The sequence below is a fragment of the Aptenodytes patagonicus genome, chromosome 4, assembly GCF_965638725.1.
Source record: "Aptenodytes patagonicus chromosome 4, bAptPat1.pri.cur, whole genome shotgun sequence".
NCBI lineage: Eukaryota > Metazoa > Chordata > Aves > Sphenisciformes > Spheniscidae > Aptenodytes > Aptenodytes patagonicus.
This window is the reverse complement of record NC_134952.1, coordinates 805,099-820,903: the sequence shown is the minus strand read 5'-3', so window position 1 is coordinate 820,903 and position 15,805 is coordinate 805,099. Positions and strand designations below refer to the sequence as shown.

At 52.1% G+C, this 15,805-nt stretch overlaps 1 protein-coding gene across 4 annotated transcripts in view; it reads left to right on the top strand.

The window, feature by feature from the left end:
• The window catches only part of EXOC6B (exocyst complex component 6B), a 319,252-nt gene extending 311,431 nt beyond the window's left edge, over positions 1-7,821 (top strand). For all 4 annotated transcript variants that reach the window (XM_076335628.1, XM_076335627.1, XM_076335626.1 and 1 more), the window contains one exon: positions 2,017-7,821. In XM_076335628.1, the coding sequence (XP_076191743.1) occupies positions 2,017-2,143 (127 nt within the window). In that variant the 3' untranslated portion in view covers positions 2,144-7,821. The remainder of the gene's footprint in view (positions 1-2,016) is intronic.
• The last annotated feature ends 7,984 nt before the right edge of the window (positions 7,822-15,805 follow it).

Below are 15,805 nucleotides of genomic sequence, written 5' to 3'. Positions count from 1 at the left end.
CTACGTGGGTTTGTTATGGGATCCGTGCTCTGACTGCTTTTTCATCCCAATCCAGTAGCTTTATCCCCGCAACTCCTTTCTAATCATTCAAACACGTGCAAAGGTTTTCTTGCATGCAACATGCGTTACTTCAGAAACATTTCATGGACCTGAACAGGTCCCACGGGATCAGAGATGGCTCCGAGGATGCCCAGGATGAGAAGGCTCTTAGGGCAGAGGATGCTCTGCTGTAAATTCCTCATGCGTTACCTGGGGGTAGCTGCAGCAGGCAGTGATGGCGAGCGATGGGTACAGCGCTGGGTGGAGGTTTCTGAAGGTACAGGTTTACTTTCAGCGCCTCTGATGTCTCCACATAGCCTGTGAAATAGAAACAGAGCTCTCAGCCCTCCTGGTAAAGTGCTTTGAGACCCGCTGGAGCCGTACAGTGCTGCCAGAGGAACGGGTGTCCCGCGGGAGATGGTTATTGCCAAAATTCATGACACTGTGACACCTCTAACCTGTGCGACTCGAAAACTCTGCTTCCCATCGGTGCGATAGCTCCCTGGTTCTTGCGGCGGAGCACCAGGCAACCTGCTTTGGTTAAAAAAAATAGAGAAAGGAAAAAAATAACACTTATTTGGCTGAATAAAAGTGCTCCAAGCTATCTTGTTACTGTTGGGAGAGCAGCTCGATTGTAATCCTGTGTCTTTGGGCACTTACAACTTTAGCAAATTAGCCTTTGGGATAGAGTTGTTATCCTTGTTTCCAGTTCCAAGCTGGATGTTTTTTGGGAACATTTCAGATTCCCTTTGGCTCTTTTCAGGAAGATTGAAGCATGAAAAACCTTAGATTTTTGGTTTTTTTAAATCGGTTAAGTAAGTTTCAAGAGGTTTGATTTGTGCTCGGTTAACTCAAAAACCCCGGTTTGATAAAGTGCCAATTTCCCAGGGACTACCCGCGCTGTGTCCCAGTCACTTTAATGCTTTGTTTAGGTCCCCAAAGCCGAAAACACAGGCTTATGTGACTCGTCCAAAGCCATCTGTCTCTGCCAGATCTGATTCACGGAGAAAATAATTTACAAATTGTGGTATTATAAAAGAACGGTGCCGGCTGAGAACCAGCGGGTTGGATGTTGAGGCTGATACCTTCAGGAGCTGTCGGAGCGTTGACCCTTGTGGGGTGGTTTCCCTTCCCAGCACATGCCCTGCCTGCGAAAAGCTAACGCTTGGAGTGTGCAACGAGACCTGCCCCCCCCCCCCCCCCCCCCAAAATACGCATCCATGAATGCAAGCATGCACGAGCCCCCAGCTTTGCATGGCGGAGAGAGATGGAGCTGCACCAGCTTCGCCTTCAGGTCCTGTCCCACCACCCGCTCTTCTTGTCTCTGGCTTTTTGGAGACCTCGTGGAGACCAGTGCACTACTTTACGTATTAAATGTAATTTAAAAAAGTACAAACCTCAAGAAGATTTGTAAGTTGGGGAAACCGGTGCTGGATTCCTTCCTTCAGTATAAATTATGTTATATAGTATTGTATAATATTTTAAGTTCACAACTCCGAAACTTTACGGCTGTCACAAAAGCTGCATCTCTTGGCTGCATGCAATGCACCATTTCAAATAAGAAGCCTTAATGCTGTGGATTTGATGCTAATTTTTTAATTTCCTCCTAATATTACAGCCTTGTCGTTTACCACTTCATGAGACGACATGGGGACATAGCAAAAGCTGTTTGGAAGGGGAGAACAAGAGGCTTTAGGGTTTCGTGGATTTTGGCCTTAGACAGACCCTACAGTGACATTGATTGGGATTTGTGGGGTTTAAAGCAAAAACGCAAACGGTGTAAAGCCTGCACATGGCTTGGTATGCCCGTCTTTACACAAATACGTGATAAAAATTGGGGTAGAGCCTTTAGATGCAGTCACCTCCTCTCTCTATCAGAGCCTGAATACGGGCACTTTACATGCGATTCCTTCGTGGGGCTTGGGTGCAACGTTGAGCAGCGATACCTGTGCCATAACCTGTTTCTGCTCTGCGCAGGATGAGAGACACGAGCAGAAAAAACAACGTTTTTGCCCAGTTTCGGAAAAACGAGAGGGACAAGCAGAAGCTGATAGACACCGTGGCCAAGCAGCTCCGCAGCCTGATCAACAGCCATCACTCGTGAGGGACTCGGGGACCTCCTGCCCGCGCCGGTCCCTGCACCGCAGCCTTCCACATGCCTGGACTTGGGATTCTTGTTCAAAGAGAATATATGTATTTTTTTATTCACCTGTATAGTATTCATGAAACCTGCCCTGATGACAAAATGTTCCTTGTTAAACAATCCCGGGGAAGATAGGCGGCACTGCTCGTGAAGGTGGTGTCAGGAGTCTCCTATTATAAACTCCTATTTTCAGGGGTTTATAAAGTGACGGTAAATCCTGAAGCCTGAGAGAGAAGTTCACACCCAGACTATTACTATTTTTTTTTTTTTTTATAAGCCAAATTGAAAGAATCGGTCTGACTTCCTTTTGTTAACTTATTCAGTCGCAGAACAAATGAAAACAAAACATATAGGGAGGAGTCCTGGTTTCAGGTTCTTCTCATGGGCTCCGGTAAAAGGAGCACGTGTTTAGAAAGAGGGTCACCCGTTAGCGTGTCTTGCCAGCTTGCGTACTGGATTTCGGTAGGAGAAGAGGCAAACTGATTTCCCAACTTTCCTCCTCCTTTTCCTGGAAGGGCTGATTTCTACCTTAGGCTGCAGGTCGCCGGAGCTGCAGCCCTTTCCCGCGCGTCTGTAATCAGCACAGCCACCCCCTGAGCTCCACCTCTGGGACCTGCCGGTGTCTTTTGGGCCTGCGCTGAATGTAGAGGGGCTTCGAGAGCTGCCTCGTTAATTAGACTTGGAAAGGGAGAGCCAGAAGGTAATCTGGCAGGGTGTCCTGCGGTGCAGGTCTGGTGCTGGGATGCTGCTGCTCGCATCCAGCACGGTTGGGTAGCAGGAGAGGAGGGGTGCTCAGCAGGGACGGTGCAAAGGCAGACTGGGCTCTCCCGGCGTCCAGGGCACTCCGTTCAGGGTTTTTTCCTCTCTTTGCACCTCTTTTCCATGCTGATGTCCCATCTTCCCTCTCCTCCTGACACGGTGCGATGGGGTAAAGCCCCTCTGCTTCCCGCGTGTGCTCTGGCTTGTGCCGTGCGAGGAGCAGCCCTGCAAACTCGCTGCTGTCCGGGACGATAAGACGGAACCTCCTGGAGGTCCCCGAAGTGGAGGCAGCGGGAGATGCCCCGTGGAGCAGCATTGCTCAGCAACCCCCGGCTCAGAAGTGCCTACGGACAAAATTCCCCTCTCTGTTCTGGAGGTGCCCAAACATCCTCTGCTCAAATCAAGACAGCCTTTGAGGAGGACGGTAACGCTACCAACAGGACTTTAATCCCAGGGTTCAGGTTACAGAGAGAGGGGACTTTTGCCCTTATCTTCTCGTTACCCTTTTGACTCTAATTACTGCAAGTGAAAGCTTATCCAGCCGGTTCTCCCACCTCCCAAACCCTGATGTTAAAGGGAATTAAAATCTTCCTGGTGTATGTTACGGCCCTGGCAGTGCTGCTTCAGCAGGGGCACGAGCCGTGCACATTTCCTACCCTCGTTCGAAGGTGCTCAGCTCTCCAACCGCTTCTGGAAGCAGAGGGGTGTTTTGCTGACCTGCGGAACGAGGTTCCTTCTCCTTCCCCTCCCTCGGCGCAGACTCCCGAAGCTATGGAGGGGCAGGACTTGTTTGAACATCACCGCATGGCGTTTGCAGAAGAGCAGCAGCACTTTCTTGGTGCACTCAGCCCCTTTGCTCTCTGACCACGTGCACTTTTTGCTGTGTGTTTCTTGCCTCGGGAGCTCTTCTGACACTCAAGCTCTGGACACACGAAGGGGATGGTGCTTTATCTTCCCTCCGTGTTCCTCAGCAATCCTCTTTTTTTGTTTTCTTTTTGATAAGGGTACGTGTTAATTAACCCTGAAAGTAAATAGGCACGTTGTCAGCAATGACCTTCTGGGGCTGTCGTCCTGTCCCAGCAGCCTCCAGCCATGAGGACCAGTGGATTATTTGCATTAATAGGAGGGAAAGGCCAAACTTGGCTTTACGGTTCCTTGCTTTTGCCGGGGGGGGGAGGGATCAGAGGTTACTTTCTTCTTAACGCCTCTTTGAAGTACATGTAAGAAGGATGGAGGAAAAAAGCAGCTGAATGAAAGTCGGTGTTAGCATGGCCAGAAAGAGATCATCTTCGTAAATACATCTACATATGACCCAGCAAAGGCTTTCAGAGGGACAACTGAAAATGAACTCGGTCCGTTCCCCGCTGGCGACCTTTTTCCTGCTCTCCAAAACGCTGGACCTGAGCGTGAACCAGCCTGGGGGCTTCGCCACGGCCCCTGTGAGCCCCAGGGGGTTCCCAGCTCAATCTTGGCATCCCAAATCCTGCACAACTGAGAAGGAAAAATTGCCCGGCTTGCCGGATTCCGATGGGAAACTCTTCCTTGCCAAATTGCTGGGGAAAGGAACCAGACTGGTCCTTATGGTCCTGGCAGTGATGGGAGAGCCCTCCGGACACGACGTGTCCTGTGACCCGCAGGACCACAGGACACTTTTATTCCTCCTCCCCATCCCTCAGCGGTGCCACCGTGGGAGAGACGCGGGGACAAGAATGCGAAGGGGGTATAAAAACAGGTGGGATCAGCTGGTTCAAGCATCAGACCTGAGCTCCTACCCAGAGGATGGAGATCGAAACAAAAAAACCCGGCTATCTGATGGTGACTGCAACAGGGGAAGCTTCAACCCACAGGGCACTTCAGTTAAGGGCCATTAAATAGTAACAAGCACTTTAAAATCCTTCAGAATCAAGCTGCTACAGATGCTGGCAACGGCGTCACTGAGCATCAGCGAGCATGACAAATAAGGCACTCCGGCATTTCCAGTTTTTATTAGGGGGAGGATAGACTGTCAAACACAATTTTTAATCGCTTTTGTCAGCCGCTGGCTTTGCTGCCGGGCGAGGCGGTGCTTCGCAGCTGGGATGATTTTTCTCTCCTCCATGCTAGGTGCAGGATGAAGGGAGGAGGAGCAAGCGCTGTCGGGCAGCATCGCCTCCGGTCCCCGAGACACGGCGAAGGGGCTTTGTGCTGCTGTCGGTGCGAGCGGAAAAAAGCCTCCAGCTCCTGCCACCGCCTTGAAACTCCATTTTTTTCCCCCAAGGGGTGATCCCTACATTGCGTTGCAGAAGGGGTGCCTACATAAAAACCCCAAAGCAGCTGATCTTGGGACAAGACCTTGTTTGAGATGCTCCAGCCAGCTCCCAGCCTTCCCCATCCCGCATCTGGGCTCTCCCACCCGTCTCCACCAAGCTTTAGTTAAAAGAGGAGCGACATGGCATTGCCATGGATGGATGGATTTCCTCGCTCCTTTAAGCTCTGCTCGGAGAGGCCGGGATTGGGATCCTGCAAACCGGCTTCTGGCGCTCAGGACTTGCTGCTGGGGAAGTCAAACTCGGCCAAGGGAGAGATTCAGCGAGTTTCTGATTTCGGGAGGTCAAGCGCCTAACCGCAAGTCACAGAACGGGATGAAAAATGGCATTTTGGTGCTCTGGTCCTAATTAACTTTTTGTTCCAAGAGATGCAGTTCCATCCCTTCAAAATAAAATTAATCTTTTAAACAGATTGCTTAAAAAACCCTGGAAGACGTTTAAAATCCCCTCTAAATCTCTTACTAATGATTGGTATCCTCCGGTACGGATGGTATTGCTTATGAGGGAAAGGTTGTTGCTATAAATTTATAAGGCGGGGGTGGGAAACAGGGGCAGAACCTGCTGCAGTAATCGAAGATTTGCAATCCCCAAAACAAATAATGCTGCTATTAACACCTCCGTGTACATACATACATACATACCTTCCTTAGTTTTCTTTTAAGCAGTGGCTGTGGAAGAGACTGGGTTATCCCCCCCCCTTCCCCTACCCGACAAACACATTTCAGCACCAGTGGGGGGAAAAAAAAAAAAAATAACAAAAAAGGACAAGTTTGGCTTCCTGAGAAGCATCCACACATCTTATCTTCTTTATAATCTTCAGGGGCTCTGCAGGGCAGCCCAGGGGTTGGGAATAATTTTATATAAGGGCTCTAATGCGCTAACTTGCAGCCCAAACCGTACCTATACATGAGGGGGACAGCCTCCGTTAGACATCAGCACGTGTGCATGTGTGTGCGAGAGAAGAGGAGATTTTTCTCGGTGTTTTTTTATTCCTAGGGCTGGAGTTCAAGTCAGATGCTCTTGGCAATTTTGCACTTTGTTCTACATCCAACCGCAACTCCAGGCTCTGATGGGAGGGGAGAAGCTGGCTGATGCTTTGTTCGAGGGGCTGTTTTGGTTTTGTTTTCTTAAAAATTGGCTGCTTTTGTGCCGCTACGAAAATGGCTGTTTGGGCAGAAGGCGTGGGCGTTTGCATGCTGGCCCCAAACTGTTTGCAAGATGCTGGGAAGCAGCGTGGAAAGCGGAGGCTGAGATGGAGCCGGGGCCACTCCGGTGGCATCAGCTGCCGTCGGCACCTCCTGCGCTGAAGCTGGTTTTAGGGTAAAATCTTTTACCCCCCGAGGTAGCGATGATGCGAAGTGGCAGGTGAGGGAGGTTTGCGGTAGTTGTCCCTCCAGCATCCCTTCAAACCAGTATTCAAACCCCAGGCAGAGACATCTTTGCCCTTGGTTGTTTCCTACCTCTCCGCCACGCCTCCAGTTGGCTTTTCCCTTTAATTCTGGGTTGGGTTTGGTGCTGTTTTGGAGCATCAAGTGGTTTGGAGCATCGAACCACCCTCCCACGCCCCGGCTGGATGCACGTCCCATCCCCGGATGCCGCGGGGATGCGGGGGTCTCTGCGCCCCATTTCCTATGGCTCCGTGGTGCCCAGAGACCCCGCGTGTGTTCCCCACCAGCGCGACTCGTGTGTTTATCGCGCTGCTGGGGAGCTCGAAGGGAACACAACTCACAAATAAATCTCATCACGAATGACTTCAAGATGGACCCGTCTCAGCTGTCAACTGGGGAAGTTGTGCGTTTGAGGGAAGCGACCCAAATACACCGTGCTCTGGGCGGGATTCATCCCAAAAACAGGGGGTGGAGAGGGGGGGCTCAGGCTGTGGCCTGGGGACTGGTTGATTTGCTTCACCTCCAAAGATGCTGGCGGCTGCTGCTGCTGCTGCTGCTGCTGCTGCTGCTGCTGCTGCTGCTGCCCTGGTCTCAAGCCCCTCTCTTGCCCCCGGGGCCACGCTGGGTGCTCAGGGCCAGGCTGGGGGAGCTTTGGCCGGAGCGAGCATCCATCCCACCTGCAGCTCCTCCGGCTCGGGGGGCAGCACCCCAAAACCTCCACGGGCAACGTGGGGTCGTGCTTCTGGAATCCAGTCCACACCGAGTTGCTTTCTGCCTTCGCTCATCCCTCTGATTTTATTTTGACATGAAAACACACCCGCGCCCTCATCCCCATCCCTCCCTGTCCACTGGCTGCTTGTGTTGCCTTTTCTCATTTTTTTCTGGGGGGGAAGGACGTGATTTTGTAAACTAATGTGGTGAAAACAGCTTTTTTTGCACAAGTCATTGCACAATAAGGGGAAAATTTAGTAAATTAGGTTTAACTTTAAAGGGAACTTTTTTTTTTTCCTTAAAACTCACTAGCAGAGCTACTGATTAAAAGAAAAAAAAAGAGATGGACTGATTAAAAAATGGACTGCATGGTTTACAGGTTAAATTGCGTTAGAAATTAGCATGTTGATTTCGACTGTACATTTATCCTATTGTAACTTCTATTAAACAATATAGCATATAACTGTTTAAATAAGCGCCTGTGCTCGCTGTGGCTGTGTGCGTCGCTGCGAAGGCACTGCCCTTGCCTTCACCTCGCCGGAAGAAAATCCTAAATCCCGTAAAAGACAAAAGTCAACATCCCCTTTGTACAACCAGCAAAGATTTGCTGCTGAAACACCCGGATTTATGGATTGTCCCATGGGGAAGCAACCCCTTAATGAGTGCTGGCTCCCGCACCCCGTGTTGCATTGCCATGCTGTGAGCTAAAGCCAAGTTTTGCCTAATTTGGTGGCTATTTTAATTGGTTTCTACCATAAACAAGCATGATTAAACCCAAGCCTGGAGTTGGAAGAAGTAGCCGCCTTGCTCTCATTAATTACATCTAGGTTTGCAGATGGGGAAAGGAATCCCGAGTAGGAATTAAGGCTTCGGAGGGCAGAGCAGAGCTAATAGGCAGTTCATCGAGGCAGAGGGAGGGGGTTGCGTTAGCTTTCTATGGGAAATCTTTTTGCCCGCTCACGTTGCCTATTTTCTTTCGTGGTATTTATCATCCTTTGCAATTTGATGATTATATTAGCATGTTGGGTTTTCTTTTTCTGGCCCTAACTGCCTTAGGATATTAGATTCCCCAAATACCTCCCAGCCCTGGCACTGAACGTGCAGTAGACTTTGGTTTCTGTAAGATGTTTGACTTGGTACCACATGGCACGTTGACTAGGAAATTAAAATGATATAAAATCAACATGACACACGCTAATTAAAAACTGGCTAACTGGGATATCTCAGCATGTAATCCTCAACAGAGGCACAGCACTGGGGCACCTCCAAGGGGCCGGGCGATGCTGAGCACGCCAGGCTGGGGGGGAACTTGGGGGTCCTGCCCCCCTGGTAGGGGCATTGGGGAGGTTTGGTGGAAGGGCTCAGGCAGATGATGTGGTTCGGTGTGTGGGAGTGAAGGATTTAGGGCATGTTCATGGGCTGGGGGACTCCCTCCTGGAAAGCAGCAGCTGTGTAAAAGGATCCGGGACGGACTGTATTCCATTAATTCCTCTAAAACTCTTTTTTAAGCCATTTATCCCTTTTAGTTTCCATCACGTCCTGGGGCGGGGAGTCCCGCGTGTTAATTCGGTGCAGTGGGGAGGAAAAGTGCTCCCTGGTGCTTGTTTCTAACTAAACCTTTGCCAGGGGCATTTGCACATGCACACGGGGCAGAAGAGGATAAAAGGAGGATGGGAACCTCCCAAATTTAATCTGTCCACCTCAGAATATTCTTGGGTGCTCTCTGGTAATGGCAATCATGAACAAAAGGGAAAGTGCCATCTCCTCCGACAGCAGGTCCAGGTGGGACCCCAAAAAACGCACGAAGCCCCCCCAAGCCCGGCCAGCCCACCCTGGGACCCAGCAGCTGGCACAGCACCACGGATCAGCCCGACGTCTGCTCCCACGGGGCAGCTCCGTGCAAAGTGCCTGGGTTAAGGACTTTAACGTTGGCCCCAGTCCCCTTGGCCTGGTGTATTCTGAGTGCTGAGCAATGCTATGAGCAGACTGGATGTCTGCTGGTCCAGGCTCAGGATTGTGCTACAGGGGACGCGCAGGCCCAGGCAGGAAAGCTGGAGATGGTCTGCAGCACCCGCGGGGCTGAGACGTGGTCCAGCCCCGCGGGGCTCCGGTGGGAGACAGTGGGCAGAGATCTCCTCGGACCATCCCGACCGGTGGATCGGTGAGCTGCAGCCGCAGGTAGGTTTTGGGACACGGATGCGGGGTGCTGCAGTGCGCAGCGGTGTTACACCAAAGACCGAGTGCTACGGTGTGGCGGGGCTCTGCCTGCAGCTAAACCAGTGCACAAAGCAGGGCCAAACCTCACCCCAGCTGAGCGGCACCCCAGAGCCTCTCGGCTGTCTCCATGCCACCGAGCCTTTCACCCTGGGTGTCCTCAGGACTTCTTGTGACCCCCCCAGCCCACGCAGGGGGCTGCCAGAGCAGCGAGCCTGTTGTCCCAGCTCCGGGGACGTGTTGCAAGCCCAGCGTTGGAGGATGGTGCCCGGTGTAGCCCCATCCATCCGAGGAGCAGTCCCTGGAGCAAACCCTCCCCAGGAACATGCCCAGGCGTCTCTGGAGAAGAGCAAGTTGGGACAGTGCAGCCGAGGGGGCGAGATGCAGCCCCACACACCCGCTCACACCCTGGCCTGATGCCGTGTCACTGGGTAGATGCAGGGAGCCATACCCTGAGCCCTTGGGTTGCTCCTTTTGGTTGTCCATGCCTTGCTTTTCTCATCTTTAAAATAAGAGTTTCTCGTTTGGACATCTTCTGCGGGGCGCGGAGTTTCTGCACTGGGATTTAGCATCCCTGTGCGGTGGCTCGCTGCCTTGCGTTTCCCACACAGATGGGATGGAGGCCAAGTGGCAAGTCTAGCTGGGTTATCGCCATCAGTATTGCTTTGTGGGGTCTGCAGGACACCACAAGGAAGAAGATCCAGCACAGCCTTAACATGCTTGGACCTAGAGATGCTCCTGCCCTCTCCAGTGGGACAGGACCTCTGGAGGTCTCTAGGCCAGTCTCCTGCTCAAAGCAGGACTGCTGCTAACGCTAGATCAGGATGGCTGTGGCTTTACGTGACCGAGTCTTGAAAAACCTCCAAGGATGGACCCCCCCCCACCTCTCTGGTGGCCTGTCCCAGGGCTGCACCACCCTCCCAGTGAAGACTTTCTTACTGTCCAGTCTGAATACAACTCCCAGAGCGCGGTTTGCTGTGCTCGCAAGGACAGTAACTGTGGGCTTACGTTCAACCCGGTTGTCACTGTCACCACTAGGTCTGGTCCAACAGAGCTGCCAGCCACTTGGTTCCCACTCTGTGGCTGCTTTCTAGGGTGACACCAGACAGACCATTGTACCGGGGGTGCTGAGCATGCAGAGTGATGACTGTCCTGTACGTGGGACATGATGAGATAGCAAACCCACAGCTTGATGTGGCATCTTCCAGTCCCAAGCCTTTCTGTCCCATGGCAGCTCCGTTCCTGGGGCTGCTGAAGCTGGCTCCCTTAAGGAGGAAAATCCCATGGGCTGGAGTCAGGCTCATCTGACAACTTCACTTTCCTGCAACCTCAGCCAATCTCATCAAGGAAGGAGGTTAAGAGGTAAATCAAGGTGAAGGCAAGAAGGGACAGAGACAGGAGGAAATAAATGCTCAGGAATATCTGTTGAAAAGTATTTGTCTCACCTGCCTCGAAGAAAATAAGGAGGAAAAAAAACTCCCTGCTTGTGGTTGCTTGTGGGTTTGGGATTCAACTCTTTGGAAAACAGCTACAGCAAATGCAACAAGAAAGAAAACCTTGTTGGGTGATCGCTGAACTCTGAGTCAGGGTGATGGCTGCAGGCAGGAGACCGCAGGGGAGCCAAAACCTTCCCAACCAACTCCCAGATTGGTTGAGCACCAGATAATGATGGCCCAGACATCCCCTTCTCTTCATCGGCTCCAAAGGTTGACTAGGTCAGATGTAGGTCCCTGCACACAGGCAGGGGAATGCTGCCCAAAAGACCTGGGCTCGCATCAGACCTCAAAGCCTCTGCCTGGGAGTCTGTTTCTTGGAGGTGGTGGGCTGATCTCTTTAGGTCCTGCGGTTAAATTGGTGTCAGTCGTGGGATTTAACCCCCCTCTGAACGAGTGAGGATTTTGTTCCTGGACACCTGTTTGGAAGCCTTTCCAGCATCTCACTTCTCAAATACTTAAAAGTCTCTGTCCTGTGTCCCACCAGTGTTTATCTGAGACCAGTTTGCACTTGCTTGCTTTTGTGTCAGCTCTTGTTCTTCAACTTTTATTAGCTCTTTCCCCTCCTTGGTGTTGTCTCTCTTGATATGTGTAGAGAGAGAAATCACCCTGTCTTCTCAGCTGGGGTTTTCCCTGCCCGGCAAAGCCTGGAGACTTTAGGCTCCCTGTCCCTCTCCATTTTCTGGTTGCCATTTCCCACACGTGTTCCCATCTCCCATATATGTTCCCATCTGAGCCTCTCTTTCAACATGGTGGACCGAAAAGGTGCGAGCTGCCAGGACTGACACATACACGGGCATTTATGCTTCACTGTCTCAACTGGAAATGTCTCACCAGATACTAAACACCCTCTTTCAGTGCTATGACAGAATTGCTTTGTTGTAGGCAGTGACCATCGCATCCAGGTCTTTCTTCTCGTTGGCCATTTTGAGGTGAAGGGCTCTTTGCCTGGTGCATGACCCTGCACTTTGCTCTAACGGCTCTCACCCTCCTGCCTTCACTCTGCTCATCGTGGTTGTTCAGTTCTTCCCAGTTGACATCACCATGATCCCTTGTGGGTGGTGATGCTGTTGCGGTGTGGAGGGTTTGCCAAATTTCTTCTGCCATGGGTCAAAAACAGTTCTGGCAGGATAGGGAAGATTGTGTGAGATGGATGAGAGAATATGGCCACCTTCAGTGAACTTCTTCCCACCCCTGAGAGCAAGGAATGAGTGGGCAGATGGACACTGGACCAGAAGGACCACCAAAGTTTGCAGGACTGAAGAGTTTAAAGCAGAAGTGGAGGAAGAAAGCTGATGGAGACAGCTGTCATCACATGCCCAGAGAGCACAGGTGAAGGAGGTTGTTAGAGCAGATAAACAAATATGAGAAGGGAGAGGAACAGATAGCCCAGAGATAGCACGACCTGCGATAAGGATGGGCGAGGGAGATGAAGCAGCTAGGGAAGGGATTGCACCTCCCCTGACAAGAAGACTGGATGAAATCCAAGAGGAATGAGCGGAGAGCATTACGTACAGGAGAAGAAATGTGGGCAGGGAGACACAGGAGGTGGAGCAACCAGATTTGGGATGTGAAACTGGGTCATGCAGGGAGTAACACGGCAGAGCAGTCGCAATGCCAAGAGAGGGCAAGGATGGTCAAGCCAGATGGCAATGAAGGCGAAGGTGGTGGGAGCATCGTGTGGTGACGCTGTGTGATGGGGAAGAAGCAAGATGGGACCGCTTAGGGTAAACAGGACTTTTCTCCTTTCCTCCTTGACGCTTCCTTAGTGTTTTGTCCAAACGCACCACAGTGCATCCGATCCCCCAGGTGGGACCGGGCGGCGCTCCTCCTGGTGACAGCCCCTTCATCTTCGCTCTGTGCCGTGATTATGAGGCCCACGTGGCTTCGCGGCCCTGCTAATTGCATTCCGTGGGCCAGTAATTGAATGAAGGCTCACGAGAGCCATGGATCAAAGGCAGGCGCCCATCAATATCTGCCTGCCCCAGAATCCGATTAGCAGGGAGAAGGCATAAATCACGGCTGCCCCTCCCTGACCCAGCAATACTTAATGCAGGTACGGCGCCCAGGCCGATGTCAGGGAAATCTGATTTGCTCACGAAAGGTTAAGCAACACTGTGGATGAAAAATTATTGCGATGCCGTGTCTTCTCGGCAGTCATTCATCTCCGCGCCGCTTGCCGTGGGATGGAGGGGCTGCCCAAGCAGGCTTTGGGAGACGATTACTCAACGTCGCCGAGACGTGTGAAGTGTTAAAGACCCCCCGGCGGGGCACGGGGCAGTCGTTTGTATTCATTAGCCGGCCCGCTGCAGATGTCGGCTCACTCTTTGAGGGGGCGCGGAGACGCACGCTTGCTGCCCGGGTCCTCACTTACAGTCCTCGGTGAAGTGGCGGGACCTGATTTCTTCTCCCTTGGTGGCCCCGGGCACTTGTTGCTCCACCGTGCAGGGGGACTCCCATCTGAGGAAGGCGATCCTGTTTCTCCTCCATCCACAGTCCTGGTAACAAAACCATCCCAGCGGGGCCAGGCAGCCGCTGCCTGCGGGGAACAGGTCGTGTGGAGACCTGGAAAGAACCTGAACTTCAGTCTTTTTCACTACTGTCCCCTTTTTAGGCTCAACCTGCGATGGCCCCCAGGACTGCGCAGAGTATAGGGGATGCTCTACAGCCCCATCCCACCGCTATCATTTGCAGCTCTGGTAATGTTTCTCCACCATGAGGTGCAAAAGCCCTGGCTGAAGGCAGCACTCGGCTCTTCTCCTCCCCAAATCTTTGGCACCGAGCTTTCATTCTGCCCTACCAGCCTCTTAACAAGCCAGAACCATGGGTTTTCCAGGGCAGAGCCTGGTGTGTGACTGGATCTCTAGGTATGTTTCTGTTCCCATCTGTCCAAGAAAGGATGGGCAACAGCCTCTAAGCTTTCATGTTTGGACAGGTCTTTCCTACCTTCCTGCCTTACGCTCTTCCACTTCTCCACAGCATCATGATTCAGATTAGAAGAAACCCACAGAAGAGGGGAAAAGTGTCCTTCAGGTGAATATCCTTAATATTGCCCATGCTGAGGGATGGACCCTCTGCAAGGCCAGCTGGCAGTGGCTCCAGCAGTGGGTGCTCCTCCCTCAGCACCGCCAGCCCCACCTGAAGCTACAGCTTCTCCTGCTCACTGCAGCACAGCTTTGGGGCTTTTTGAGGCAGTGAGATTTGCTTTAGAAGGGAGAGATCACTGGGAACCTAATATTTATTGTCCAAATTTGCTTTTGGTGGGTATTAGACACATACCAATGGGCTGTAAAGAGGAAGACCCTGGCTAACGTTCCCCAGGGGTTGAGATATGAGCGTAACTTTATCTTGGCTGGGTCCTTTCCTGACCTCAGCTGCCCTCGGCTCCACTGGCTTATGAGAAAGCAGAAAGCTATGTGAAGAGCCTGAAGCAGCTGCTGGCAGGGTGCGCCTGGATTGGCTTCTATTGAAACCGTGGCTAAACTAGGTGGAAATCCCTAGTTTATCTGTTGAGCACTTGCTTCTGGCCTCGGCATCGCAGCTGGTGCTGTGAAACCCCTCCAGCTCTCATGTGCACCTCTTTCTAGGTACAGACTGGGATGTGTCCACTTATATCCACCTGCTCAGAGGGCTGAGGGCAGGATATAAGGTAGCCTGCAGTCACTGTGGTCGGAAAAATGTGGTTTTGCATCAGACCATTGACAGGAGGTGGAGCAGAGCGTGGTGCAACAGCCTGAGGCCCTGAGCTAAGCATTCACTGCATGTCTGTGATACTCAATGCCATCCTCCCCGTCCCATCACAGTCTGTCGTGTCCCACTGAGAGAGATCCTGCTCCACGGAATCTTCCTTCCTTGCTATGGAAAGGCAATTGCTTAAGAGATGCAAAACTTGGCTGGGGAATTAACGTCCTTGGTGGGACTGGTTGGGAGTCTTGTTGCTTGATGGGCAAAACATGCCCAGCATGGGGCTGGCGAGACAATCGAAGCATCTTTGTACCTGGCGTATGGGTTCAGATCCCTTTGGCTACTTCATGGTTGAAGTGGCTGAGAATATTTCATTCATCTCAAAGCAGGCGGTGCAGGGAGTGATCCCAACAGCGTTTACAGGTAGGAGGTTGCAATAGCACAGCTGGGCTTCAGCTTGCATATGCTGTCGGAAGCATGAGGGTGTTACCAGGTTAAAGGGTGAGTGCAGACAGCCAGGGGTGACGCAGACCTGCGTCCTGTATTTTGTTGCTAAGGACCTGGTCAAAAGTCCCCCAGAGCTGCGATGCAGCGTGGAGCAAGCCCTTGGTGTGCAGAAGTGATGTGAGCAGCATCGGTCAGGAGGCCCTTCGTTCTCCGCAGGAACCACCAGCTTCCCGGGAAGCGATGGCTCCAGCGCTGCAGAGCTGCAGCGAGGTTTGACTTCCCACCCTCCTGAGCTGTTTCATCTCACCAGCGGACCCAGGAGAAATCAAGCGGCTCATCAGCACAGCCACACACTGTCACTAGTTTCTGCTTCGGCCAAAAATCACCCTTCTCCAGCATTGCTTGGGAGAAGACAACTCCACTGTCAACTTGGCGGAAGGGATGCAAAGCCAGCTCACCCCCAAGGGCAGACTGGGCTACACATAGCCTTCAAGGTCATGTCCTGGACATCTTGACATCGAAAGCTTCACTGTGGTGAGCTACACAGGCAGAAAATCCCCATGAACAAGCAGTCCTGGGGATGATCCTGCACATCCAGACCCCGGGAGCGGTGAAGTCGCA